We start from the raw sequence: 25,290 nt of genomic DNA on the forward strand, positions 1-25,290 counted from the left end.
CGTGCCAGCGCATAAAGTTACACAACTTGAACAGGGAGACATGGACCAGGCATGCAGGGCCCGGCATTGCTGCCACGGTCCATGCCGCCCAGGAGGGTTGCTCCTCTCTGCATTTGCGAGCGAGGGGCCTGCCCACTGCCACGCCAATCAGCACCACATCAGCGCCGGTACCGCTCCCGCCGGAAGTTGAAGTAGAGGTGCAGGATGCCGCGCTCAAACACGCACTTGAAGCCGCGCTTGTGGTTGTACTCCCTGCGAGACCAACAGGCGGAAGCACGTGGCAGAGGGGAGTCGCGGTGGTGCAGGCAGTGCAAACATTCACGCCTGGCGGGGCGGCAGCATCACGATGCTGCTGGTCCCCGGGCCTTATTCGTGCTGCAGTTGCACTGGCCGCATGTCGTCTGGCGTCCCCATCAGACCACCCGACCACAGCAGCGCCCACTGCCCCCACCACGCACCACTCGTGGTTGATGATGCGGAAGGCAATGTCCTCGTAGGGCGGCCCCGCAGTGAAGCGCAGGATGCAGGTGGAGCCTGCGGAAGACGTGGCAGGTGGGTGTGTGCAGATGGGTTGAGGGTGTGTCCAGCGAGTGTCGGTGGGAGAAGGTTGTACCCTAACTACAAGGAGGGAAGGGCTGTGAGGATCCCGTGGGCGCTGCACATGCATCAAAATCGCACCGTCTGGGCTGGTGGGGTCCCTGTCGATCTTGTAGGTGGGTGCCACCGTCTTGTCCAGCAGCTCGGGGTAGAAGATGTTGAACTTGTAGCCCTGAGACAGGTGGAAGGAAGGAAAGGAAAGACAGTGAGGGATGGCAGAGGGGCATGGTGGGGAGTTAGATGGCCCGGGGAGTACAGCAGGAGCAGCGAGATAGCTAGAAATTCAGGGATTCGTGGTCTGCGCGGGATGGCCAAGCAAGCGGGGAGGTGGGCACCAGCCTCACCTGCACCGTCTTGGGCGGTGGGTTGTCTCCATCGTAGTGCGTCTGGTTGTACTTGTTCCACTCATACCTGCTCGATTGTTGAGTGAGAGGGAGAGCAGGGGGGCACGAGGGTCGGAGCACAGCATTGGCCGGACAAGGGCAGCAGCCAAAGCCAACGCCTGCCATCAGGGCGAATCCAAGCGGGGCAGTACAGGGCAGAGAAGAACAGTTTGCTGCAGCTCAGCTGCGCCCAGCGTCCCATCTCACCCGGTGTGCACTCTGTTGAAGTACTTGGGTCGGCGGGGGCGGTACTTTTCGTGCCACCAGTAGACCTGGGAGTCGGCATCCACCTGCACCTCCCCGCCAAACGGCGCGTCCCCAGACGTGCCCAGGTCTCCCATCAACTTGTCTGCGGTGCGCCGGAAGGCAACCTCTCCGGCGTCTGCCTCCTGCAGCACAGGCAGCGGGGCAGCAGGGTGGCAGCGGCGTGTGATGAGGTTTGGGGGGAAGGGCTGGGTGAATGGCGGCAAGGGGTGAATTTGGAAGGAGAGGAGCAGCAGACACCAGCGGCAGGTGGCAACGTGTGGAGTGAACAGCAGGGTGGTAGAGGCAGGCCTGGGACCAGGCGGCAACAGAAAGCGCACCCCGCTGGGCTGCTCGCTGCCCTGCGCAGGCGCCGACAGGAAACGTGTCATCGGCGCGCCACCACCCAGCATACGTGCTGCGTCTGCAGGACAGTGGTTGGGTGTCAGGTGGGTACCCGTGCTGCATACAGCCCAGGGATGGCAGCAGGAAACGCAACACGAACCAGCATGTCCAGAAGCCAAATACTGTCTGGGGCTATGGCTATAAACAGCACAGTGGCAGAGAAGCATCCCGCTGCTTCCACCCACCTCCCGGCCGCTGCATGATGCGGCGGTAGATGCGGTCTGCCTCGGCCTGCGCAGGCCGCGCCGCCGCCGCTGCTGCAGAGGCCGCCTTGTACCGCTGCACCTCCTTGTACTTGACCTGCACGGTAAAGAAACGTGGCAGGGCAGTACAGGCGGGGCTTCATTGAGTCTGCTGGCACAAGCTGGATGCTGGCCAAGGCGCCCGCCACCCCACCAGCACCTGCCCCCGCTCGTTCAATGAAGCCCGCCCGCCCTGCCACCTGCACGCCTGCTTGTGCCCCCAGCCCACCTGAGCGCGCGTCAGCTCCAGCAGGCGCAGGTCCTCCTCCTCGGGTATCACATCCTGCCCCGCATACGCCGTGGGCGGCAGCGGCGCGGGCGAGTAGCTGCCCAGCTCGTCCGCGTGGCCTGCACCACAGGCAAGGGGTCAGGGTCGTGCTGGCATGAGGGCTCGCTCAGGCTCGACAACCTGCCAGCCCAGACCAGCCGACCCCTGCCGACAAGAGAGAGCCATCCTCCACCTGCCAGAACAGGCAGCCACACGCCTGGACCCTCCCAACCAAACCGACACACACCACCACCGCCACCACCGCTCACCCTCCTGCTCCCCATCTGACATGTCATCCCAATTCCGCGGCTCGCCGCGCGCCGTCTCCTTCTGCCGCGCCGCTGCCGCCCGCTCCACCGCGCTGGCCGCCGCCGCCGCCTCCTTCTCTGCATCCTTGGCCGCCTTGGCCGCGTCTGTGGGCCCGGGCGCCCGCGCCAGTGCCTCCAGCTCAGCATCTACAGGTGCCCCTCCTTCCCCTGCTGCCGCCGCTGCGGCTGCTCCGCCTGCCGCACCGCCCTCCCCTCCCTCCTCTTCGTCCTCTGCCAGCTCTATTTCGTTGTCGTCGGCTGCTGCTGCCGCCGCCGCTGCCTGCTCCTCTGCGCTGAGAGGCGGCCGCCCCTCCTCCTCCTCCTCTATCTGCTCCTCATCCTCCTCGCCAGCCTGATCCTCAGCGCCCCACCCCATGGCGCCAGGCACATCCACATCAGCCATCATCTTGGCCAGGTGCTGCTGCATCATGTCTGCGACACAACAGGAACGCGCGTGGCGCCGGTAGGAAGGCGGTCAGAATCAGTTGCAGGCATTGGTCGTGGCAAGCCATGTCGAAACCCACGTTCGAGGGAACGCATGCTATGCGCTTGCAGCGGCCATGTGCTTCGAGCACCACAGCAGCACGGCCACTCAGCCGCAGCTGTGTTCAGGGCTCCATCTCAATGTCACCCTGCGCCATCCCACGCCACCACCATGCGGCGCCCCGCCGTGGCCCACCCACCCGCATGAATCTCCCGCAGCCGCGCCTTGGCCTTGTGCAGCGCCAGGCGCTTCAGCACCGCCTGCCAGTACTCGGGGTCAGCGGCGGTACCGCTGTCCAGCTGCGCCTGGATGCCGCCCTCCAGCTCCAGCAGCTCGCGGTGCGTCTTGCCTGCAGTGCGGCACGGAGCGAGCACAGCGAGCGATTTGTTCACAGCGTACAGACCGCAGGGGAGGCAAAGCATACCAACTAGATGCATACGGCTCGACTCTGTCGGCTGATCGCTCCCGATCACGCCATTGGCAAGGCGTACAACTGTTTGTTCCTCAACTTGTTGCAGTGTGCACCCATCCCCACACGTCCATCCCATGGCACACCGCCACCGCCGCCTCACCTGCCAGCATGACCTGCACCTCTGTGTCAATCGACTCGTGCCACCCCGCCTCCCGCACCGCATACTTGGCAGGCACCGGCTCGCCGCGCAGCCTGCAGCAGGGCGGGACCAGGCGGCGAGTGCCAGGGGTGGACAGGGCCGCTTTCACGCCTTCAGGTGTGTCACCCCCCATCGCCAGCACAGCACGCTGCACTCCAGATGTTAAGCCCTCCCTCCTGCTGCGCAGCCCTACCATACGCTATATGCTTGCCCCCTGTACTCCCTCCCTCTCCCTGCCCCCCGCCCAGCTCACTTGGCCCTGTCCAGGTCCTCCTGCTTTTGCTGCTCATACAGCTCGTGCTCCGCCACCAGCAGCGCCGCGCTCCAAAACTCGCGGTGCAGCGGGTGGTGCTTGTCCATCTCCTGTCGGGGGAGGGAGGGGTGGCGGGGCGGGGGGTGTGGGTGAGGCAGGGGGCAAGATTGCAGGATCCAAGGTACGGCTTGGAGACCTGGCAAAGCTGAGTGGCAGCTCCCTGCGCGACCCTGTTTCCCAAGCCACATGCACTGGCACCGGAGCTGCACCTGGAAATTTGCAACGTCGTCCCGCAGGTCTTTCAGCTGCCGCAGGGACAGCCCCGAGATGAGCGAGGTGGGCTCCTGGGGCAGGCATCAGGCGCACAAGGGGGCGGTGCAAGGTCGACATGGGCCTGGCTGGTGGCGGTGGCAGCGCTGATGAGCAGCCAGCCATCCACGCTGTCACCCCAGCCACCCTGCAGCGCCTTCAGCCTCGAGCCGACCGGCAGCTGCCCACCCCCGCACAGCCAACCAGTAGCATCCCCAACCTCACCACCCCTACTGCAAACACCCACGCCCCACACAGCACACCTCCTGCGGGTCTGCCCCCTCCATGAGGAAGATGGTGTGGGCCAGGCGGTCTATGGGCTTGGGCCGCCCCTCGCCCAGCCGCTGCTGGCTCTTGGCCTTGGCCTGCTCCAGGTGGAACTGCAGGGGGAAAGACGAACAGAGGGGAGAAGGGCATCCTAGGGTTGGTTGATTGGTTGGGCGTTGGGTGGCGGGCAGCAGCCGCATCCAAGCTGGATGGACAAGTGGACCCTGGAGGGAGAAGCTGCCGCATCTGCGCCCAGCCGTGCTGCGCCCATCGACCACGGCGCTGCACACCACCCGCCATGCGGATCCATACACCCCACCAGGCCCGGCCCATCCTCTGCCCCGCCGCACCTCCTCCTCTTTCTTCTCCAGGTCTGCCGCCTCTGCGATGGCCCGCTCCCGCTGAATCATCTCCAGCTCCTCCGCCATAGCCGCCTTCTCCGCCTCCCGCTGCTCCCGCCGCTTCTTCACCTTCTCAATCTCCTCCTGCAGCCCAGACCCAGCCGGGTAGTGGTGAGGGGCAGGTTGCAGCTCGTGTATGCAGCCACAGCCGCCTTCCCCTTGCCCACCACCACACCATCGCCAGCACACAGACAAGCACACATTATGCCCCCATCCCTCGCTCACCAGCCGCTCTGCCTGCCGCTTCATCTCGGCCTTGGCGGTCATGTCGCGCACGTCGCGCCCCCCCGCAATCTCCTTTTCAATCTTCTTGCCCCACACAAAGCGCTCGGTGAGGTTGGTGTCGCCGAAAGGGTTGTCTTCGTTCGAGTAACCGGTGCCCGTCACCTTGTGCTTCTTCAGGTGCTGCGCCACCTTCTTGGCCTGCAGATGAGCGAGGGCGAGCACAGTTACATGGAAGCAATGCAGTGGCGGCGACGGGGTCAGCAGCAAGCCGCGGTGGCGGTTACAGTTGGCCGCGACTTTCCGCTGCATTAACTGCACCAACAGACCCACTGGGTGGGGCCCTGGCCCCGCCCTTTAGACCGACCGCCCACGCACCAGCTTCTCCGCCTTTCGCCGCTTGTACTCCTCATCAGAGTCGCTGCCAGAACTGCTGGGGCTGGAGGAGCGGTGCCGCCGCTTCTTCTCCTTCCTATCCTTCTTGCTCTTCTTCTCCTTCTTGTGCTTGGCCATGCTGCTGACGCAAGCTGCACTCAGCAGGGGGCTCCTGGTCCAGATGATGAGCGGCGTGCAGTGGCAGCGGCGGCGGCGGCGTGCCTCAGACGGACGCGGCTATCTGCCCCGGAGCTCCATCCATGGCTCCTTCTTGCTGCTGCTGTGTGCTGCAACGGGGCAGCCCGCTTGTACGTGTGTCGTGCCCTCCTTCTCACCTGCGCGTCAAGCGCCGCCCGCGAGGTGCTGTCCCCCCGAATGTGTCCGAGTCGTCCAACAATCAGCGCTTCTGGCTTGCCCAATCGGCCTTGCAATCAGACACCGGGTGCACGCTACCGAGCCCCGCTGGGCTTGTTTGTGATTGGAGGGGATCCGTGGCGAAGCAGAATGTGCCCGGCGGCCCGGGAGCTGCTGGAAATGCGTGTGGACACCTGGCGGCGGTAGCAGGCGCAGCGCAAGTCTGCTCGCCCAAAACCTGGCGCCCAACCAAGGGCCCCAGGCCGTCAAATTTGCTTCCATACGTTGGTTACATGGCATCTAAGACGTACATCAGACCAGCGCATTCGCCGGAGCGGGGAGGTGGCATGCCGCGCAGGCGAACAGGCGGCGGTCAACCCTCACTCATCCGCAAATCCTTGTCGCCGCGGTTGGCAAATAAATCTAGCTGTACGCCCATGGCATCCAGGCTGAAGCCGCCCTCCACCACCATCATGCCCACCAGCTTGACCTTCCTGCCCTTGTCAGGGCTGGAGGTCTCGTCAAGAACCGTCACCTTGACCCGGCACTGCTTGTGCTGCGAGGCCTGCAGCATGGGGCCAAGGACCAGACAGAAGCGTTGCCTGGCTGCAAGCCGACCTGGTTGCGGGATCGACAGCAGGCAGGGCGAACCCAAACCTGGAAGCGGTGCAGCTCTGTGAGGGACGCCTGTTCTGTCCAGTGGCCATCCAGCATCGACTCCTGGCACCTGGATCAAGCACATGTGATCCATTGTGGGCGGGCCGTGGCGCAGTGCAGCGACCACCAGCGCTCCAGGCGCAATATGCAGGCAGGCCCATAAGCAAGCACAGCATGCAGCAGCGAGCGCCTGCCAACATAGGCCCAGGGCGCCTGATCGTTCACTCACGTGCAGTTGGCCACGCACTGCACCTTGGCCTTGCCCATGTGCTCGTATGACTTGAGGAAGCTAATGATCACCTCGTTCGTGTCCACTTTCAGATCATCCTGCGTAAAATGAAGACCCCAAACGCCGGCAACACGAGTGCCTGCGTTTGTTTCTGTTATTCTCAGTTATTCTCAGCCACCAGGCACTCCCCAGACAACTCCCAGCTGCTCTACAGGTCCCGTCCACAGCTGCTGCTGCCCCGCAGCACCATCCGCCATCTCTTCGTTTCGCTTGCACCCCAGCATCCACGCCCTCCACAAATCGCACCCACCTCCAGGACTGAGGTCGTGTCCATTGCCAGCTCTGCCCATGACCCCGGCTGCTCGCTAATCCAACCCCACTTTTGATTGGAAACGTCTGCAGCGGGCCGCTCGTTCTTCCACACGAAACCTTGCTGCGCCACCACCACCTGCAATCAGGCGGGGTAGGGTGGGGCAGAGACCCAGGTGAGCAGATGAGGCAAGCAGCGGGAGTAGAGACGAGGCAGAGACCCAGGTAAACAGAGGAGGCAAGCAGAGGCAGCGGAGGTATGGCAGAGAACCACCTTTTCAAAGTTACGCTGCAGCAAGCAGGTGGAGGAGTTGCGCTGCAGGTTGCCTGGGACCATGGGCGCAGGCACTGCCTCCTGCGCACACAGCGTGGCGAGGGAAAGAGGGACGCGGGCCATGCGCAGATGTGTCAGTGCCCAGGCAGCCAGCTGCCATGGCACAGCAGACAATCGGCACAAACTCGCAAGGCACAGTGAAGGCCACCGGCCCAGCATGCCTTATACTGTACTTCTAAGCCACCCCAGAATCCCCACCAGATTTCAGCTTGCCTGCGCTATTTCCTCATCCGCCTTCCCCAGCGGCCGGTTTGCCAAGTCCACAGCGGTGGCGCGGACAAAGCCTACAAACAGGTCCGCCAGAGCGCGGTGGCCTGTGCGGTCCTGGGGGTGCATGTCATCTGCAGAGCAGGCAAGTTCAGCGCAGCGCACGTGGGGCAGCCCACTTCCCCAGCGGTGACCACCCGCCATCCCCAACGTGCCACCATGCACACCGGCCATGTCAGTAGTGCAACCAGCCCAGCGCACCGAAAAAGAACAGGCTGTCCTCATCCTCCTCCTTCTCGTGGCTGTTGTATGCGACGTGGGCTGCAGGCAACCCCTCGTGTATACGTCAAAAGTCAGCCAGCAGTCGAAATGGCAGGGACCTGACCATGCTGTGATACTGGGCAAGGTGGCACATATGTGGGGCAAACATGCAGCATCACCCCAACCATGTCCTTCGTACGCCTCAACCTACCCTGGAACCCTTTGACTTTGTTCAGCATGAGGTGATAGGCGGCCGCACGAATGGACAGAACGGGAAGCCCATAGTACTGGGCTGCAGCAGCATGCGACAGGAGGGGCGGCTCAACCTTCGAACAGTCCTGTGAGCAGCCCTGACAGCAGGATTTGGGGGCCCAACCCCGGCATGGTCACTGCTGTGCTGCTTACCCAGCACATTGAAGTCGTTTTCTGCAGTATAAGTATAGTCGGCTCGCTTCTCTCCCCCGCCGCCAGCAGTGAACCACGAATAGTGTTGGAGGAGCACCACCGCCGGCCTGCAACAAAAGGACGGCGAACAAGTCAGCAGCGGCTCGGGGCGAGCTGGGCCGGGCCCACCGCATGGAACACACACATTGGGGAGGAGGTGGGCAGGGCAGGCAGTGCTCGCAATGCAGACACTGAAGCTCATAGCTGCGGAGTCGGCACGCACTCCCCGCCTGGCCAGCTGCCTCCACCTGTTTTCAAACTCCAGCAGCTTGCGCAGCAGGCGCTCAAAGCTGAGGCGGTCGGGGTCGCGGAAGCGGCCCGTGGCCTTGGGGTCATTCACGGCAAACTCCACCAGCACCAGGTCCACGTCCGGCTGAACCATGTCGTTGACACACACGGTGAAGATGGCTGCAGTGTGGGTACAGCACGGGGGCGGAAACACAGGAGGGCACGTTAGTCGGGCACGCGCACGAAGTGCACATGGTGGCTGGGCAAGGCAGGGCCAGGTGGCCAGAGCAGCGCCTCCTGCATGCCCCCGGTGGCGTGCTGGCAGCTGGAATGACTGCGCTGCATGCTGCTGACTGGCTGACTGGCCTGAGGTGCTGCCCCCAAAGGCGCCGTGCTTGAGCGTGTGGTTCGCCTGTGCTTGGGGCGACACCTCCAGGATCCAGTTCCAGATACGGTTCATGACGGGCTGCCCGTGTGCAGCGCCCTGCCCTGCCGTCACCGACCCACCCACCGCCGACAGCGAGACGGGCTTGCCCGCCAGCAGCTTGTCGGTGAAGCGGCGCATGCGGGAGCCCTCCCCCATGCTGTAGATGCCCTGCCGCAGCGAGCGCTCCGGCAGGAAAGGGTCGTACTGCCACAGCCGCTCCTGGATGGCAGCGTCGTACTGCAGGCGGCGGCAGCAAGGGACCCGGATGAAGGCTGGCAACGGTGGCCGTGGCGGGCGCCAGCAGGGGTAATCAGCGGCAAAGCGGCGGAGCGCACCTTTTTGTTTGTGGGAGGGACCTGTCTGCACTCCTGCTTGGGGCAGTCTACCTTGGGGCATACAGCCGACTCGTGGTTCTCCCCTGCTGCATCGTTCTGCCTATCTCCCTCCTCTGCCGCACCCTCCTGTTTCTTCTGTTCTGCCTCGCCCTCCTGTACCGTGGCCTCATCCTCCTGCCCCTGGCGCTCCCCCCCGTTGCTCTGCTCCTCACAGGGTGTCGGCTTGGGGCAATCGGGCGGGTCGGGGCACTTGGCTGCCTCTTCTGCTGCTTGGCACGGCGGGCATTCCTGGCTGGCAGATGTCTCGTCCTCTGCCGGCTGCTGCTGCTCCTCAAGCTCCCGCTGCTTCGCCTCTAGCTGCTGTTGTCGCTCCTCGAGCTGTTTCTGGAGCTCGTCAAGCTGCTGGTGTTGTTGGTCGCGCCCCGGTTCTGCGGCCTCTGCTTCCGCGGGTTGAGCGGCGGCGCTGCCACAGTCGCCGGGGGGCCGGCACTCTGGGCAATCGCACTGCGAACCGTTTGATCGCACAATGGCTGCCTTCAGGTGCGCTACATCACGAGAGGAGCCGCTGGCGGTGCCAGGCCGCAAGTTGAGCACTAACATGGCGACGAGCAGCAGCGAGGTTATGACTGCAACCGCCCCAGCCGCATGACCCCGCCGTGAGGAGCCAGGGGTTGCGAGCTGAGCCATCTGCAGCGCTCATGTGATCAGGAAAATCCTGGGGCCTAGGCCCAGCCCAGAGCAGTACTGATTCGTATGACTAGCCAGCATATGATGCATTTTGGAAGCCTTTGCAACTGGTGCTGACATGGCGCGGGCGCAATAGCTGTACCTCAACTACCGTGATAGCTTTACAGCGGCATTTGGGATTTGAAGCAGCTGCATGGTGTGGGCTACAAGTGCCGCCTCATCATTCATTTTTGCTATGCTATCCCGTCCTCGAAAAAGCCTGCACAGTTGATGCAGCAGCAGCGCGAACGACTCACAAGGAAGCATGCTCGGTGCCATACCGAACCGTCGCATTGCAGCACGTGGCGCGGGAGACTCGCGGCAAGCGGTGTGGCACAAACCCACCGTCCCATGTGCTGGAGCCATTGTCGTCCAGCAGGCCCAGGCGCTTGAGCCGCCGCTCCGCGTAATACTCCATGTTCTCCAGCCTGCAGGCGACCGCACAGCGCAGGGGCAAAAAGCGCACCCTCAAGAGCTGCTATAGGTGCCAGCATCTGCCGGGGTTTGTGCAGCGCTGAGCCATCATGATGCTGCTCTTTGAGCGCCATAACTCCAGAAGACCTTGCCACGCTGACCCCCAGCCGCCCCACCTGCTGATCCGGCCCTCAAAGTAGCGCAGTGTGGCATCCAGCGCCTCCTTCTCCCCTAGCCGCACCCGCACCGCGCTCTGCCGCCGGCTGCCCGGCTGCAGGCTGCCGCTGCACAGGGAGAGCGACACATTGGGGGTGGTGTGGTGTGTGCGAGTGCCTCCATCAGGATGAATGAGCATCGCCCATGGGGTGCCAACGGCAAGTGCAGAGCGCTTGTTCCCCAACCACCTCCTGTTGAGTTGTTGCTGCTGCTGATGGCTGCCAGGCCCACGCACCAGCCACCTACCAGCGGCCTCCCTGGCCAACAGCATACTCGGCCAGCCAGCCAGCCACCCCAGCCAGCCCCTCTCACCTGGCCATCAGCGCCAGATCCTCGTCGATGGAGGTGGGGTAGGCGGCCAGCGCGGCGGTGCAGCCGTCGATCAGCTGCTGGTAGCAGCCGCGCTCGTTGTCCTCGCTCACCGGCAGCTGCATGTGCTCCCACACCTCGTTGCGGAAGATGGACTCCAGCAGGAAGGCATCGGTGCCTGCGGGCGCCGGGAACAAGAGAAACACTCGACGCCAGATATCTACCAGGCGCGAACTTTGCAGCGGGAGTGCCTGCCGTGAGATTCCTGTCGTGGCAGGGTATCAAGACACTCCCTATATGGTCCCTCGTGCAGGCCCACCCCTGCCCCGGTCGGACGGCGCGTACCCGACAGGTTGAGCAGGCGCAGCACAGGCAGCAGGCCCGCGTCGGGCGCGCGGTCAGCGCGCAGGATGTGCTCCGTGCTCTCGGCCAGCTCGTTCAGCTCCAAAATGTCTGCCTTGTCGTCATAGTTGCGGTCCTCCTTGCTCAGCTCCAGCGTCAGCGCATAACTTGGCTGCACGTGCAGAAGCAAGCAGGTTGGAAAACAGCAGTGGGTTGGATGAGCGGGGAGGTCGGGGAGGGTAGGGAACGAGGCTAGTGGAGTGGGGCATCACGCGGCAGGCCAACGAGGCGGGAAGGGCCTGCCGGCGTTACAGCCCCATGCTGAAGTGGGGCGCCGGCACACGCACCTGGTTCACAAGCGGGTCGATCACTCCGTGGTCTACAAGCAACTGACCATCTGCGGGCAGCAGAGTCAATGAGAAACCTCGGCAGACGCTTCAGGAGTTGGATAAAACCAGTAAGGGCGAGAGGCCGACAGCACCTTGCCCATCTCAACTTTCCCATCCAGAGCAGTCCATCATGTCTCATATCAGGTTTGAGTCGGCGCCAACTGACTGCTTCCAATCCCATGCTCACCAGACTTCTGCGGGCCAAAATCCATGGCAATGGCATCACCCGCCGCCATGCTGCCGCTCGCCTCCATGACGAGTGCTTGCGTGGACCCCGCCCCAAACAGCCCGCCAGTCTGCTTGAGCTGCCAGCCTGCGCTGTCGCTGCCGCGCTGGTGCTGCGTCTGCAGGTGGGGGGCAAAGAGGAGGGCTATCAGCAGAGGTTGGCCCGAACTTCACAGCACGTCGCAGGACAGAGCACAGCGGGCAGCAGCACAGCAGCACGGAGGCCAACTGGGTTGAGAGCGCACCATGTCTGCAAGCGGCACCAGGGCAATGTTGCCGCCGTCAAGCGGCGGGTGCGCTCGAGCGCGCACGGTGCAGGCGGCCCAGAGGAAAGCATCAAAGTTGAACACTGCATGGGTGCCACAGGCAAATTGCATGCACGAGTCAGCCGGGGTGTGGCAGCGTTGGATGTCCTGTGTCCCGAAATGATGTTCAAGCAGTGGCACAGGGAGGTATATCCTCAAGATGCTGGCTGACCGGCCAGCCGCTTCTCAGCACACAGTGAGTGGCTACCTATGGGATCGAAGGCCTGGCTGTTTGGCCCAAACACCTCCGCCTGCAGCTGGTCGAAGCGCTGCTGGAAATAGGCTCGGTAGCCCTGCACGGTGCCCAGCACCTGGCTCCCCTGCAGCTCAGCCAAGTCTGCCTCCTCCCACTGCACCGGGCTGCCGCTGTCGGCGGGCAGCAAGGCGATGTAGGGGGCCCAGCGGCTGGCGTTGCCCATGGCACGCTCGTGCAGCAGGAAGAGGGCGATGGCCAGCCAGGACTCCAGCCTGTGAGAAGGTGGGGTGAGGTGGGGTGGGACAGGACATGCATGCAAATGAAAGGGAGCGAGCATGGCCCAGGCACAGCACCTCTGGCACCAGAGAATCCAACCAGAGATTGCGCTAGTCGATACAGCACAACAACAGCAAACAACTGCCAACGCACCCCGTCAGGTGGCTGCCAATCTGCGACTGCTGTGCTGTATCTGCTGTGATCCAAGCCGCCTCGGGCACTGCAAACAGCTGCTCGCCCTTGTTCACGGCTTTGCTGCACACCAAGATGCCTGCCTTGGGCGTTGCGACCAGCTTGCCGGTGTCGACGCCCGCCGCCGCCAGCAGCGACGCCACGCCCTCCGCCTGCTGCTGCTCCTGCGTGGCTGCCGCTGCTGCGCAGCGCATTCCCCTGCGCCGCCATTGTACAGCTGGCCGACAGGCACTGCGCTGCAAGCCGGTCGTGCGAGGCTTTGGCAGCCTGCTATGCAGGCCGCCCAGAGCCGCAGCGGGCGCTTGCAACGACAATGTGCGCATCTGTGCAACTTTGCAACTCGTTGGATGTGCAAGAAACGCCCATCTGGCCCTCCTAGCAGGATTGGTCGGCCTGAAGAAAACGCAGGCTCATATTGTCTTCTGTTTTGGAATTGATAAACTACCTAGTTGTCCATCATCACCATTGTGTGCCATCATCCCAAACTCGCCAGCCCCCAAAACGCACACCCCGATTGTGATCGTGACTCCGACAGCCTCTCACGACCCTCCCGCCGCATCCAGACGCCCGCCGCATGTCATGAGCGCGGCTGCAGGAGGGGGCAGGTCCCTGGGTGGTGATGCCGGCTACAAGCGCCTCGTGCGGCTGCTGGGGCGGGCCTTTTACTCGGGGGAATGCCCACCACGCGAGGCAGAAGAGGAGGTGCCGGCTGGAGCCCGCTCAACGCGCAGGGACAAGGTGCGGCGGCGGCCAGGGGCACGCACGGTGGCGGCAGCAGCGGCTGCTGACCACGGCTGTGCCTGGCCACCCTCTATGTGCCAGCAGGGCAACATTAGCAAGCTGAATATGAGCCACCTGGGCAGGCCATGGTATGAACTCCCGCCGTAGCTGATCACACCTTTCTGCCTGGCTTGTGCCCCGCAGAACGAGTACATTGGGCTGGGCGTGCTGCTGCTGGACCTGCTGGCGGCAGCGCACGGCTATGTCAAGGATGTGGCCATCACCGGCCAGCTGGGTGTGTCGGGCAAGGTTGCCAACCGCGCACTGCGCTACCTGCAGTCTGAGGGCCTGCTGTCGTCAGGTTGGTGGCTGCCCGGAATGCAAGCCTGAAACTGGGTCCACCCCAGCACTCTACAGCTTGGACAGGCTGCCAGGCGTGCCTGCCTGCTGCAATTTATACTGTCTGCCAGAGGCGTCTGGTTCGCAGTCAGCCCCCACACACTCTGCTTTCCACGCTTTTGCTGGCTGGCAGAGGTGACCAAGACCAAGGTCCGCAGGCAGAATGTGGAGCAGCCAGACGATTCGGAACTGGAGGCACGAATGAGCCAGATGACCAACACCTGGTGGTGCGTGCTACCCCTTGCCACAGCAGCAGCAGCGCGGGCAGGGGGCTGCTGCCGGCGACCGCGTGAACAGCATGGCTAGCCGGCATCCGTTGAGGACACTTGGCAGCACACTGCGGTTGGTGCGTGCCCGCCTACCGACCTGTTGGCTGGCGTGCCCGTTGCCTGCCGGCAGGTGCGTGGCGTACCCGGCGCTCATGGACTCGCTGCAGCTGCGCCTACACCGCATGCGGGAGGTCCTGAAGAAGCACATGGGGCACGGCGAGGACGTGGCGGTGAGCTTCCTTTCATTGTTCTGTTGCTGCCGGGGACTGGGGTGGGGGTGCAGCCAGGGGACCCGCTGCCCTGAGCCACCTTCAGTCAGTCAAGTGACCAGTATGTTGCGACGGCGCCCTGCAGGAGTATTTGTGCCGGCGGTGTGGTGCCACATACACCTCCCTGGATGCTGTGCGGCTGCTGGATCATGCCACCGGCGCGTTCCTCTGCGAGGAGTGCCATGCCGAGCTGGACGCAAACATAGAGGCGGCGGGGCTGGGCGGCAGCAGCGGCGCGGCCAGCCGGCAGCAACTGCAGCAGTATGCCAAGCGCATGCTAGAAAAGATGGAGACGCAGCTGCGCCCCATCCTAGGTGCGCTTGTGTGTGCCCCACGTGAGGGGGGCATACCTGCAATGCATTGCTGGGGACAGTGGCGCCGAGAGGATGCTTGAAGCTGAGACCAGAATGCAGGGCTCAAACCTGGACTGCCTGCCCCGCCTGGTGCAGATCAGCTGGAGAAGCTCAAGGATGTGCCGCCGCCAGACTTTGGATCGCTGCGGGTGAGGGCGGTGGGGGTTGGTCGGGGCATATCCAGCCGTCTGGTTCGCCTCAAGGTTGCAGGTCCAGCATAGGCTTCATGTTGTGTGCTTGCAAAAGCGGTTGGTGCTGGCTCTCGCCCTGCCGCGGGACTGGCACCAGGGGAAGCAGGACCGGAAGCGGCGGCGGCAGGAGCGGGCAGCGCGGCCCCGGAAAAAGATGGGGCCCGGGGGGGGCTCGCATGTGAGCAGTACCTTGCCCCCTTCCAACCTGGCTGGCGGGGGCCGAAAAGCCTCCCAGGGTGCATTCTTGCGCCAATTTTCCCGGTCGCGGGTCGCGTGCCTCTGCCCCCCTTCCTGCCGCTACAGGAGGACCTGGATGATGACCAGGTGCTAGACTGGCTGGCACGGGCCGAGGTGGATGTGCAGCTAGGTGGCGAGGGTGCCGCGGCAGCAGCGGCGGCGGCGGGACCGGGCAAGGAGCTGCCGGCGTGGTTTCGCGGGGCAGCAGAGTCGGAGAGCGTGGGCCTGGTCGCCTCCCAGGAAGGGCCCGGCGGCGAGGCCGAACAGCAGCAGCAGCAGCAGGGCGATGCAGACGAACAGAAGCGGCTGCAGGAGGCCTTCCTGGCGCAGTACCTGGCGCAAGTGAACGCGACGGCGCAGCGGGTGCAGGAGGATGGGGATGGCAAGCTGACTCCAGGTGAGCCGCAGTCCAGCCGCGTGATGGCAGCACCCTGCTGCTGCCCCGCCCGTACGCCATTTCCTGACCCAGGCGCCGCCCGCGCCGCGCATGGTGCAGATGCAAAGCGCATCAAGACGGAGGATGGCTACGCAGGCGTCAAGGCGGAAGAGGCGGCGGGCGGCGAGGAGTGGGAGGATGTGAAGATGGAGCAGCCGGAAGGCGTCAAGGCGGAGCAGCAGCAGCAGCAGCAGCCCTTGCAGCAGGAGCAGCCACCCGACGGCGGCGCGGCGGCAGACGAGGACGAGTGGGAGGACATATGATGGTGCAGCGGGCCTTGCTTGCCCAGCTCATGAGCTTAGAGTGTTACATGCAGCGGCAATGGGCAAAGGAAGACTGTGTAGCGTGAAGGGGGATGGGGGTAGGCGGGCAGGCGGCGGGTATGCCCGGTCAGCCTGGCCGCATTGCAGGGCCCGGACGACGCTTCTTCTCGACCGTTCAACTCGAGCACTTTCACAGGCCGGTCTGCAAGGTACACAGAGGCCAGCAAGGCAAGGCTGACAGGGACTGCTCAAAGCCCTGCTTCTTCTCCTTTCGGCGCGCTCATTCATCAGCGTCAAGCAGCCTCAGCCTCGCTTGTGGCAGCACAGCGACCGGGAAGCGCCAGCAGCAACTTGGTTTTGAGGGAGGGGCGAAGCGGAGCCGCCGTGAGCCCCTCTGAACGCCATTATTCGAAAATTGAGGGCGGAAAGGCAGCTGAGAGACTTAGAAGCGGCCATCACCTTTTCAAGTCATCCGCTGGGAGCACTGTGGGGCCTACGGGCGCCCGCGACACGTGAGGCAGCGGGATGGCTGACCCGGGCGATCAGGCCTCGCTAGAGCCAGGCAGCAAGCCATCCCCATCCGAGAAACTGCCCCATGCACATAAGCGGTGCATCAATAAGGACTGCAGGGAGGTGCTGAGCCTGGCGACCAAGGTGAGAGCGGCGGTGGGGCTGCCCGGAGGCCGGGTTGTGCTGCCGCCCGCCCGCCACCGCCCGCCTCCTCGGCAGGCACCTCAGCAAGCGGCACTGTCGATTTGCTCTCGTGCACTGTCGCTGCCGCAGTACTGCAAGAAGTGCAACGCTGTGCAGTTTGAGCGCAAGGCCTCCAAAAACCGATCTACCGGTGGCGAGGAGGTGGGTGCCGCCCGACTGAACTTGCACGTTGGCACCAAGTTTGCTTGCGGTGGGCACCATGCTGGCACGGCGGGCTGCGCGCTGGCGGTGAGCAGGCGACCGACCAGGCTGGCACTGCTGTTGCCCAGCCTGCCCACCGCTGCCGCTCTGCATGCTGCTGGCTGGCTGCAGGAAGGCAAGCGCATCCCCAAGCGCAAGTCTGCAGACAGCTCTGGCAGCGAGGAGGACATGGAGGAGGATGAGTCGGAGGTGGAGGAGGAGGCGGCGCGGCAGGGCGGGCAGACGACGGCGGCCGCAGCCGCCGCTGCCCCCCGCTTTGACACGGGGTTCACCAACATCCCGCAGGTGGGGCAGCCACGCTGCTGCCTGGGGCGTGCATCATGAGCGACTGGCGCAGAGAGCTGATCGTTGCATCGTGTTGCTGCCGCATCTGGGGCGCGGCGTGCGCACCCATGTGAAAGCCTCACCGCTGTCTGCGCTCCTTACTGGGCTGGCCTGCAGGCCACAAGCTACGCGATCCAGCAGGAGGAGGAGCTGTGTGACCAGGAGCCCTTTGACTGCGCCGACGGCCCCGACAGGCCCATGCTGGAGCTGCAGGCGGGCAGCCGCGTCTACTTCCAGGCCAGCATCATTCGCGAGAGCAAGACCGAGATCCGCGTGCTGTTTCCGGGTGGGTTTGTCTGTTTGGTTTGTGTGTGGGCGGTTGAAGCGGCCCGTCATCTGGGACTGCTGTGGGCTTCACGCTGTCGAGGTTGGCCTGCATCTGCTTGATTGCCGGCTGTGTGGGCTGCCTGTCTGCAGAGACCAAACAGATGGCTGAGCGGCGGGAGTGGGTGGACAAGCGCAGCAGCCGTATCTGGCGGGGCCGCATGGAGAGCCGGTACTGGCGGTACATCAAGGGCTTGGGTGGGTGTTGCTGCGGATGGCAGCTGGCAGCTTGTTTGCTGCCGCAGAAGTGATTTTTTGGTGGCTGAATGGTCTAGCTTGTGTGCTTTGACTCGCGCATGGTTTGCTGGGTGTGAACATCGGCTTGCCGGCTTGCTGCAGACGGCGGGTGGGAGCCCAAGAACGTGCCCGAGAGCACACTAGGCGGCAGCTTCAAGCGCAAAGGCAGCGGCCGCTCGCGTGGCAGTCGCAGTCGTGGCACCAAGCACAGCACAGGTGCGCACTTGATTCTGGTCAGCCAGCCTCCTCCGTCTTTGCCCTGTTTCTGGTCCTTCGGGACGCCAAAATTCTCTCTGCTTCGCTTGTGTGCTATGCAGAGGAGGGCACAGAGTCGGAGCAGCGCAAGGCTGCAGCTGCTGCGCTGGACACAGCTGCTTCCCCCAAGCCCAAAGCCGTGAAGAAGCAGCACAGCGGGCGGCGGCGGCAGCCGCCGCGAGATGCCGTCGATGCAGAGGGTAGCAGCGGCGGCGGCAGCGAGGCCGGCCAGGCCAGCGGCAACAGCGATGCCAAACGCCAGGGTAGTGGCGCCGGCGTGGGCAGCAGCGAGCGGCGGCAGCAGGTGGGGCGAGGCGGCGGTGCTCCTGTGGCAGGCGGCGATCCTCTAGAGGCCTGGTTCAAGCAGCACTATGCTCTGCTCAAGGCTGCCGACCTCCTAGGTGCCGGCTTCCTTCCTGCCAGCGCTGAGACGGGCTGGCCTTGGGGCAACGGCAGACGGCGGCGTGGCGGCCAGCAGCCGCGCCGTGCCAAGCCGGAGGCGGCTGCCGCTGCGCAGCGCAGCCGGGAGCAGCGCAGGGAGGAGCGGCAGGTGGCACGGCAGCAGGCGCAGTCTTCCGAGGTGCGCAGCCACCCATGGCAGGAATCCGTGCCTGCTCTGTTCAGTCAGGCTTGCTGGCTTGCATCTCCCATTCCAAACTCTGCGCCTGGCGTTTGGTGCAGGCGGAGAGCTCGGAGGATGAGGGCCCGGCGGCGGCCGCCCCAGGCAGCGCAGGCGCCGCGCCGCGCGGGCGAGGCGCCAAGGGCGGGCGTGAGCTGAAGCGGTTGCAGATGTGGGCGTGGGAGCGGCGTGGCAGGAGCGACAGCGGCACCTCTGACGAAGACGAGGATGACGAGGATGCGTCAGGCACGATGGGCCTGCTCTCTTTGGCTGAGGCATTCCTGCTGCGCGAAACAACAGCGCTGCTGCAATGGCCAGGTGTTTGCCGACCCTGTCCCTCACTGTCACGGTCTGCTTTGTGCCGTGATTGCTGCAGAAGACGATAGCGGCAGCAAGGACTCAGAGGAGAAGGGATCCAAGAGCGGGGCCCAGCAGCAGGCGGCGCAGCAGCCGCAGGCGCAGCAGCACCCCAAGGCTAAGGACAAGGCGCCTGCGGCAAAGCGCGCGCCTGAGGCGGCGCAGCCGAAGCAGCCAGCGGCCGAGCCCGGCACCCTGTCGCCGCAAAGTGGTGGCAAGGCAGCGGAGCCGCGAGCTGCACCAGGCAGCACGGGCGAAGCCAAGCAGGCACGTGGCAAGCAGCAGCAGTTGCCGGCAGCACCGCAGCCGGCAGCAGTGGAGAAGACGCAGCCCAAGCCACGGCCGCCTCCCAAGCCGCTTGCTGTGCTGGAGGAGTGCGATGTGTTTGGCAAGCTGCCGCCTGTCAAGCGGCAGCCGTCGGGCGTTCTGCTGCCAACCAGCCCACGCGCGGCCGCGGCCGCAGCGCCTGCTGCGGCTGGCGGTGCTATTAAGCCGGGGCCAGCAGCAGCGGGCAGCCAGCTGCAGCTGCCCAAGCAGCCTAGCGATGCATCAGCCAAGGCTCCGTCGGCAGTCTCCCCTGCTGACAAGCAGGCAGCAGCGTTATCGGCACCGGAGCAGCAGCAGCAGCAGCGTGCCGTCAATGGCGGTGATGCAGCAGCGCCCACCCTAGTAGCAGCAGCTGGGGCGTGCAAGCCGGCGCTGAGCCCACTGAAGCGCAAAATGTTAGAACGCTGTGCGCCGGGAGGAGAGGAGGCGTTATTGGCAGCCGGTGCGCCACCGCCAGGCGAACAGCAGCAGCAGCAGCAGCAGCAAGGTGGGGCAGAGCCCCCCGCCAAGCGGCATGCAGTAGAGGCGGGGGATGGCTCGGCCCAGCTGCCTGGGGCTGCGCATGCGGCCCCAGGCAGGTCGCCTAGCCCGCGTAAACGCCTGCTGCAGGTGGCAGCGCCAATGGAGACCTGACCCGGCATGTCCTGCTCTCCGGAGGCCTAGGCAGTACAGCACCTTACAGCAGGTTCATAGAAATGCCACTGGGCATGCCTCGTGTAACAATTGAGAGCAGCCGCTGGGAATTAAAGAGGCAGGGAAAAGGGTCACCAGCAACGAGCACGCAACGGTTCACTTTGTTGGTAGGCGGCAATCCAAAACTCATGCATCGTGTGGGTTCTAGGGACAGGGGAGCAGGTCACAAGCCTCCCGTGGGCGTGGCAGCCCCGTGTCCGACCGAAGCGGGGGCGGGGGCCTGCCGTCCCAGGTAGTAGGGGCACGTGAGGTTGCCGGGGTGGGTCGGGGACTGGATGTCTCCCTCCCACATGAACACCCGCCAATCACCCGTCTCGAAGTAGCCTCGCCGGTACGCCTCGGCCTTGCCCCGGGCATCCACGATGCGCCGCAGCACCGCCTCCAGCGCCGCCCACCGCAGCCGCACGCTGCGGTTGCGGGCGTAGTTGTTGGTGGACTTGTCCTGCAGCTTGTCAAACACGCCCTCCGCCTCCACGATGCCCGGCGCAGACAGCGCGCCGTCGCACGCCACGATGCTCCACCACAGCAGCTGCGAGGTGGGGTCCTGCGCTCGCGTGGCATCAGGGATTGGGGTGGCAGGTCATGATGGTTGTGTGGCTGCCCAGCTTTGTCAGCAGGCCACCTCCCTCGCCACAAGCACCCATCCACACACACAGACACCCACTGCACACAAACAGCAAAGCAGGCTCTCACATCCATGTTGAACTTTGCCAGCGCGTGGCCCCAGGGGCTGCTGTCGTATTCAAATGGGATCACCTCCACAACGCTGCTGCCCGGCTGCAGGAACATGGAGTTGTGCAGGTTGGCGCCGTGCATGCCCACAAACACGTCGGCCTCCAGGGCAGCGGCGGCGCCCGACGGCAGGTCGACAAATTCGACCTGCAGGCCCGGCGGGCGAGGCAGGCGGGCGGGCGGGCAGAACTGGGCATGTCACGCATGTTTCACAACACACAGCAGCAACGGGTGAGCGGGCAAAGTCCGGGTGCCAAGGCAGCAGGCGCCGCGGCACGGCATGCATTCCAAACCTCGCTGCACTCCAGCTTGTAGGTTGTCCTGCCGCCCCGAGGCACATACGTCCAGCCTTTGCACTGCTCTATCAGCTCCGCCGTGTTGAGCAGCTGCCGGCCGCTGCTGGAGCGCTTGTGGAAGGCCAGGCGCAGCGTGACGATGCCGCCACGCAGCCGCAGCTTGCAGGCGCCGGTGCAGGGCGGGGCGGCGGGCTGCGGCAGCAGCTGCTCCTTCCGCATCCACTGCACCATGTGCTGGCCCAGGCGGTACTGGGTGGAGGGCGTGCCCAGGGTGCCGTTGCCGCAGAAAAACAGCTGGCGGAAGCAGCGCTGCTCAGTGCCTTCGTAGCTGGGCGGCTTGGGCGGCGGGCCGCGCTTGCTCTGCACGTGGCGCGCATGCAGGAGGCCCAGGTGATAGCATCACAACCACCAGAAATCAGTGCAGCCTTCCCGAGCGCTGCATCAGGCTCCCAAGGCGCAGCGCCCTGCTCTGCATGCGCCAGCACTCACCGCGCGGCAGGGTGGGCTGCTCCAGCTTGCCCAGTGCGGCAGCCGGGTGCTGAAGTCGGCAAACGACTCCGCTGACATTGTGCTGAGGGAGCCCAGGATGAGTTCCAGGTGAGGGAACATGCCCAGCCCATCACCCGTCAGCAGCACAAGCTTGATGTGCTCCCTCCATGGGGTCGCCTCCAGCGCCGACAGCAGCTGCGAGCCGGTATCTGCGGGCGGGCACGCACGGTCGGCGGCAACAGGTACCGCTCAGTGGGCTGGTGGCTACTCTTTGACGGCTGCAGCATGGCAAGGCAAGCGGCAGGGCAAGCGCTGTGCCGGACACGACTCCAGTGCGCCAACATGCCACAGCCTCAAGGCAGCGCAGCGCACCTCGGAACGCGTGGCCCAGGTTGTCCTGCCACATGGGCCGCCAGATGACGGGCACCGTGCAGGATGACCAGGAGGGACGTGCCAGGTAGCCGCGCGGCTCCATGGAGCTGGCCGGCCGCAGGAGCGGCAGCGGCACCTGCCGGTCGTCCAGCCGAGGGTCCTGCAGCGCCCAGGGGGCCAGCAGGGCCGCTGTCGGCTGGCCAGGCCAGGCAGGCCCGGTGCTGCAGGCGCTGCGCGCATGGCAGCAGCCACGGCGCCTGCTGGGCACTCACCATGAACATGTAGCGCAGGCGGCGGCTGGCGCTGGTGCGGCTGGCCCGCCTCAGCTCGGCCTCCACCTCGCTGCCGCGCTTCACGCCGCCCATCAGCCACGGGTATCGCATCTTTATTCCGTTCCCCCATGGACCCTGCAGGAGGGCGGGGAAGTAGGAGGCAGAGCAGCGAGGGGTGTGGCGGGGGAGGCACAGGCAAGGCGGTCGACGCCGCGCTGGTCAAAGCCACATCGCAGGCAATGCATCGACACAGTCTTGCTCTGCCCGGCGACGCCGATGCGCACTCACCCGGGATTTCAGCGACGGCATCCTGGCTGCCTGCCGCAAGCCGACCTGCTGGTATTCCTCACTGTGGAGGATGAGGTAGGGGTTATCCAAACACACATCCTGCAGCGCAGGGCAATCGGCAAAACATTTGTAAAGCGGAAAGCTGTCAGCGATAGCGGCAAGCAGGCAGGGGCCCCAAGCTGCACATGCTGGGAAAGGAGCGGACAGCCCTGGATCACCTTCAAGGCTACACAGTGCTCCGCCCAGGGGCTGCCAGCAGCGTCGATGTGGCACTCCTTCTTGCCCAGCCAGCTCGGTTGCCGCGGCGGCGGCGGGCCGCACCCTGCCACTGCCGCCCAGCTTTGGCGCTGCCAAAGCGTGGTCAGTAGTAGGAGCGCGCTGAGCGCAAGGGCCGTCAACAAGAGCAGGCCCGACCTCCTGCAGCGCTTGCGCAGCAGTGGTAATAAGAGTTGAACACGGTTGTTGCCACTCGCAAACCCAGCCCTTACCTGACTGCTGTGGGCGCTGCATGGCCCATTGCGCGCGATCCGTGCCAGAACAGGTCGTGTGCTGCGCCGGGAGACCGTACTATTCTTCGAGCCAGTGCCACGGTGCCAGAAGTTTTTCAAAACCCATCTTGATCGTCACGCTATTGGCTTCCTTGAAGTCCTACTAGGCTGTTGAGATCGGCACACATGCATGGCACTGGGGACGCCTGCTCCCAGGCGGCCCCACCGCCACCGCCTTCAAATGCCGTCCCGGCATTCTGACTCTGAACTCCTGATCACAAGGGGGGCGACATATTGTCCAGAAATGGGATTTGAGCCCTCCCACAATACAATTGGCGGGAACGGGCGGGGGAGCAGGCGACTGAAGGTGGCACGAATTTGCTGTGCGGCAGTCAGAATCTCAGGCACGTGAGTCATGTAGTCAGAAAAAATGACAGCCATAATGGCAACAGTGCAACAGTGAGGTCAGTATGCTGGATACTTGTACTTGTACAACAGGGTGGGCGGCAGCGCCAAGGATGTCAGTCCAACAGGAGCGTCAGTCAACTGTGAAGGCAAAAATCCAAGGCTCCATCTCGAGGTTGCTGGGCGTGATGCAACGATGTTTGCGCAGCTCCTGCCCAGGACGGCCCACCAACCAGGGCTGCAGGCAGGTGGGCAGGCCACATCAACAGCTGCAGCATGATCAGGCGGAATAGCATCACAGCGGCACCGCAGCTCCTCACAGTCCTTGCCGGCCCAACTCACCGTGGACACCACACACACTTCGTACTTCCCGCCATCTACATCCGAGCCCTCCATACGGCACTGGAAGAACTCGTCGTTGGCACGCCTGAATCTGCACACAAAGGAACGCGACCTATCAGTTGTACTCGAGTCGATCCAAAGCAGCTCATCTCATTTCATCATAATCGCCCATGAACCGCCGTGCCCACATGCTTGCGGCTCGCCTGTTCTCCTTCTGCTGCAGTGCCCACACCAGCGCCCGGTTGGTCTTTACGCCGTGCTGCTCAAACTTGGCCTCCCACCAGTGCCTCGGCCGCAGCAGCGAGTGCAGCTTGACATTCTCGTACGACTTGAGGCTGATGCTGAGCACGATGTGGCGCTTTGCCACGCGCACCAGCTCTGACACTACCGCATCCGCCTGGGGCACATGGGGAATGGAGGGGCAGGACTTGGCCGGCTGAGCATGGAGTGCGGCAACAGCAAGGGGGAGCCCTCGCCGTGGGACCCACCTGCTCCGGCAGTATATGCTCAAGCACGTCGGAGCTGAACACCACGTCAAACTGCTTGTCTGCGGCACAGGGCACACCAAGTGCCACGATGAGCAACACAGGCAGCAGTGGTGCAGGCTGCCGCATGCGAGGCGGAGTGCTGGTGGGAAAGCAGTACACACCGCTGCCACCAGCGCCCCGGCATCTCGCTGCGCCGCACCCTGGTAGGGCAGGTCTGTGAGGGAGCCCTGCTCCACACGTCCCGCCTTGAGCAGATCCATTGCATCCCGCTCCAGCACCGCCTGCGACAGCTCGATGCCCAAGGCCGACTTGCCGCGCAGCTGCATGGCCCGCACAATGCCGCCATTGCCTGCGGGCAGCGTGAGCGGCAAGCTGTGTGCACTCCAGGCCATGTGGCAGCTGCGACAGACGATTCAGACGAGTGCTGGGCCCGTAGCATTCACTTGCTCCATGTGGGTGAACAGACGGACAGGTGCTGCACAAATGCAGGCATCGCGTGCTCAACTTCTGCCCCGGCCCACCTGTGCCTGCATCCAGCACAGTGTCGAAATCGAGCCGCGCCACCACGTCCCCCACAAATCGGCATCCCCAGCAGCTGGACTTTTTGTAGCTGTCATCTCCTGTCCACATTTTGTCGTACAACGCCTGCTGGTCAGGATTGTTAGGCGGCTGGAAACCGGGCCGCCGCAGCGGCACCCACGACTCATTGAATTTGGGGTCCTGTATCCTCCTGGCGGCTGTAGCCACCACGTCGTATGCCAGGTCCACTTGAAGGTCGGGGCAATTGGACACAGTGACCGAGCTGGTCACCTTGATCGACTGTGCAGCGTCCCCCACCGCAACGCCGTTGCCGCCATCCTCGCTGCCCGGCAGCAGTTTGGCGCTCCGGGCTGCATGGCTGTGCGGCGCGCTGCTGCGTTGGCCCAATAAAAACGAACCAATGGCCAACACCAGCGCAAACACGGCCTGCAGCAACTGCCGGCGCTGGACTCGGGAGCCTCGGCTGTCGGGAGGTTGGCGCATTTGGTATGTGGCAGGCCATGGGAGGTGCCCTGAGCTTGGATGAAGAGGTTGGAAGGAAGGGACCAATTGTTGGTACGCCACGGGTCCTCTGGAGACGCCTCGCTCCTCACTCTCAACCAAGCCATGGCTGGTCTGACCAGCTCGATGGAGCCCATCGCTTGTGA

At 64.4% G+C, this 25,290-nt stretch overlaps 5 protein-coding genes across 5 annotated transcripts; 1 reads left to right on the forward strand and 4 right to left on the reverse strand.

The window, feature by feature from the left end:
- Nucleotides 1-158: 158 nt before the first annotated feature.
- Nucleotides 159-5,506, reverse strand: CHLNCDRAFT_144245 (hypothetical protein; the record flags this gene model as incomplete). Its single annotated transcript, XM_005848808.1, has 17 exons — nt 159-252; nt 459-534; nt 679-769; nt 942-1,008; nt 1,188-1,369; nt 1,565-1,647; nt 1,814-1,928; nt 2,100-2,218; nt 2,408-2,878; nt 3,130-3,279; nt 3,503-3,594; nt 3,795-3,904; nt 4,064-4,138; nt 4,367-4,483; nt 4,721-4,855; nt 4,997-5,194; nt 5,372-5,506. 17 exons carry the CDS (start codon nt 5,504-5,506, stop codon nt 159-161), a joined length of 2,310 nt encoding a protein of 769 aa, XP_005848870.1.
- A 589-nt stretch (nt 5,507-6,095) lies between these two features.
- Nucleotides 6,096-9,753, reverse strand: CHLNCDRAFT_144246 (hypothetical protein; the record flags this gene model as incomplete). Its single annotated transcript, XM_005848809.1, has 12 exons — nt 6,096-6,287; nt 6,380-6,449; nt 6,609-6,706; nt 6,919-7,056; nt 7,192-7,272; nt 7,516-7,592; nt 7,720-7,779; nt 7,931-8,011; nt 8,125-8,231; nt 8,412-8,571; nt 8,746-9,055; nt 9,205-9,753. The coding sequence occupies 12 exons, from the start codon at nt 9,751-9,753 to the stop codon at nt 6,096-6,098; spliced, it is 1,923 nt and encodes a 640-aa protein (XP_005848871.1).
- A 502-nt stretch (nt 9,754-10,255) lies between these two features.
- CHLNCDRAFT_8187 (hypothetical protein) lies at nt 10,256-12,817 on the reverse strand (the record flags this gene model as incomplete). The annotated part of the gene is made up of 9 exons (XM_005848810.1): nt 10,256-10,307; nt 10,470-10,577; nt 10,822-10,996; nt 11,164-11,332; nt 11,508-11,557; nt 11,737-11,873; nt 11,994-12,123; nt 12,288-12,547; nt 12,705-12,817. Coding segments are annotated over 9 exons (1,194 nt in total), but the record flags the coding sequence as incomplete, so codon positions are not given.
- Nucleotides 12,818-13,322: 505 nt separating this feature from the next.
- CHLNCDRAFT_51546 (hypothetical protein) lies at nt 13,323-19,871 on the forward strand (the record flags this gene model as incomplete). Its single annotated transcript, XM_005848611.1, has 17 exons — nt 13,323-13,481; nt 13,668-13,824; nt 13,996-14,089; nt 14,262-14,361; nt 14,486-14,714; nt 14,850-14,902; nt 15,248-15,578; nt 15,678-15,864; nt 16,510-16,534; nt 16,610-16,735; nt 16,907-17,080; nt 17,237-17,405; nt 17,537-17,641; nt 17,783-17,896; nt 17,998-18,515; nt 18,617-18,872; nt 18,931-19,871. 17 exons carry the CDS (start codon nt 13,323-13,325, stop codon nt 19,869-19,871), a joined length of 3,738 nt encoding a protein of 1,245 aa, XP_005848673.1.
- Nucleotides 19,872-20,094: 223 nt separating this feature from the next.
- On the reverse strand, nt 20,095-25,126 carry CHLNCDRAFT_57495 (hypothetical protein; the record flags this gene model as incomplete). Its single annotated transcript, XM_005848811.1, has 12 exons — nt 20,095-20,475; nt 20,625-20,810; nt 20,957-21,319; nt 21,449-21,657; nt 21,821-21,980; nt 22,093-22,227; nt 22,381-22,479; nt 23,616-23,706; nt 23,804-24,012; nt 24,104-24,162; nt 24,303-24,452; nt 24,625-25,126. The coding sequence occupies 12 exons, from the start codon at nt 25,124-25,126 to the stop codon at nt 20,095-20,097; spliced, it is 2,544 nt and encodes an 847-aa protein (XP_005848873.1).
- Between the last annotated feature and the right edge of the window lie 164 nt (nt 25,127-25,290).

This window comes from Chlorella variabilis (assembly GCF_000147415.1).
Source record: "Chlorella variabilis unplaced genomic scaffold CHLNCscaffold_7, whole genome shotgun sequence".
Lineage (NCBI taxonomy): Eukaryota > Viridiplantae > Chlorophyta > Trebouxiophyceae > Chlorellales > Chlorellaceae > Chlorella > Chlorella variabilis.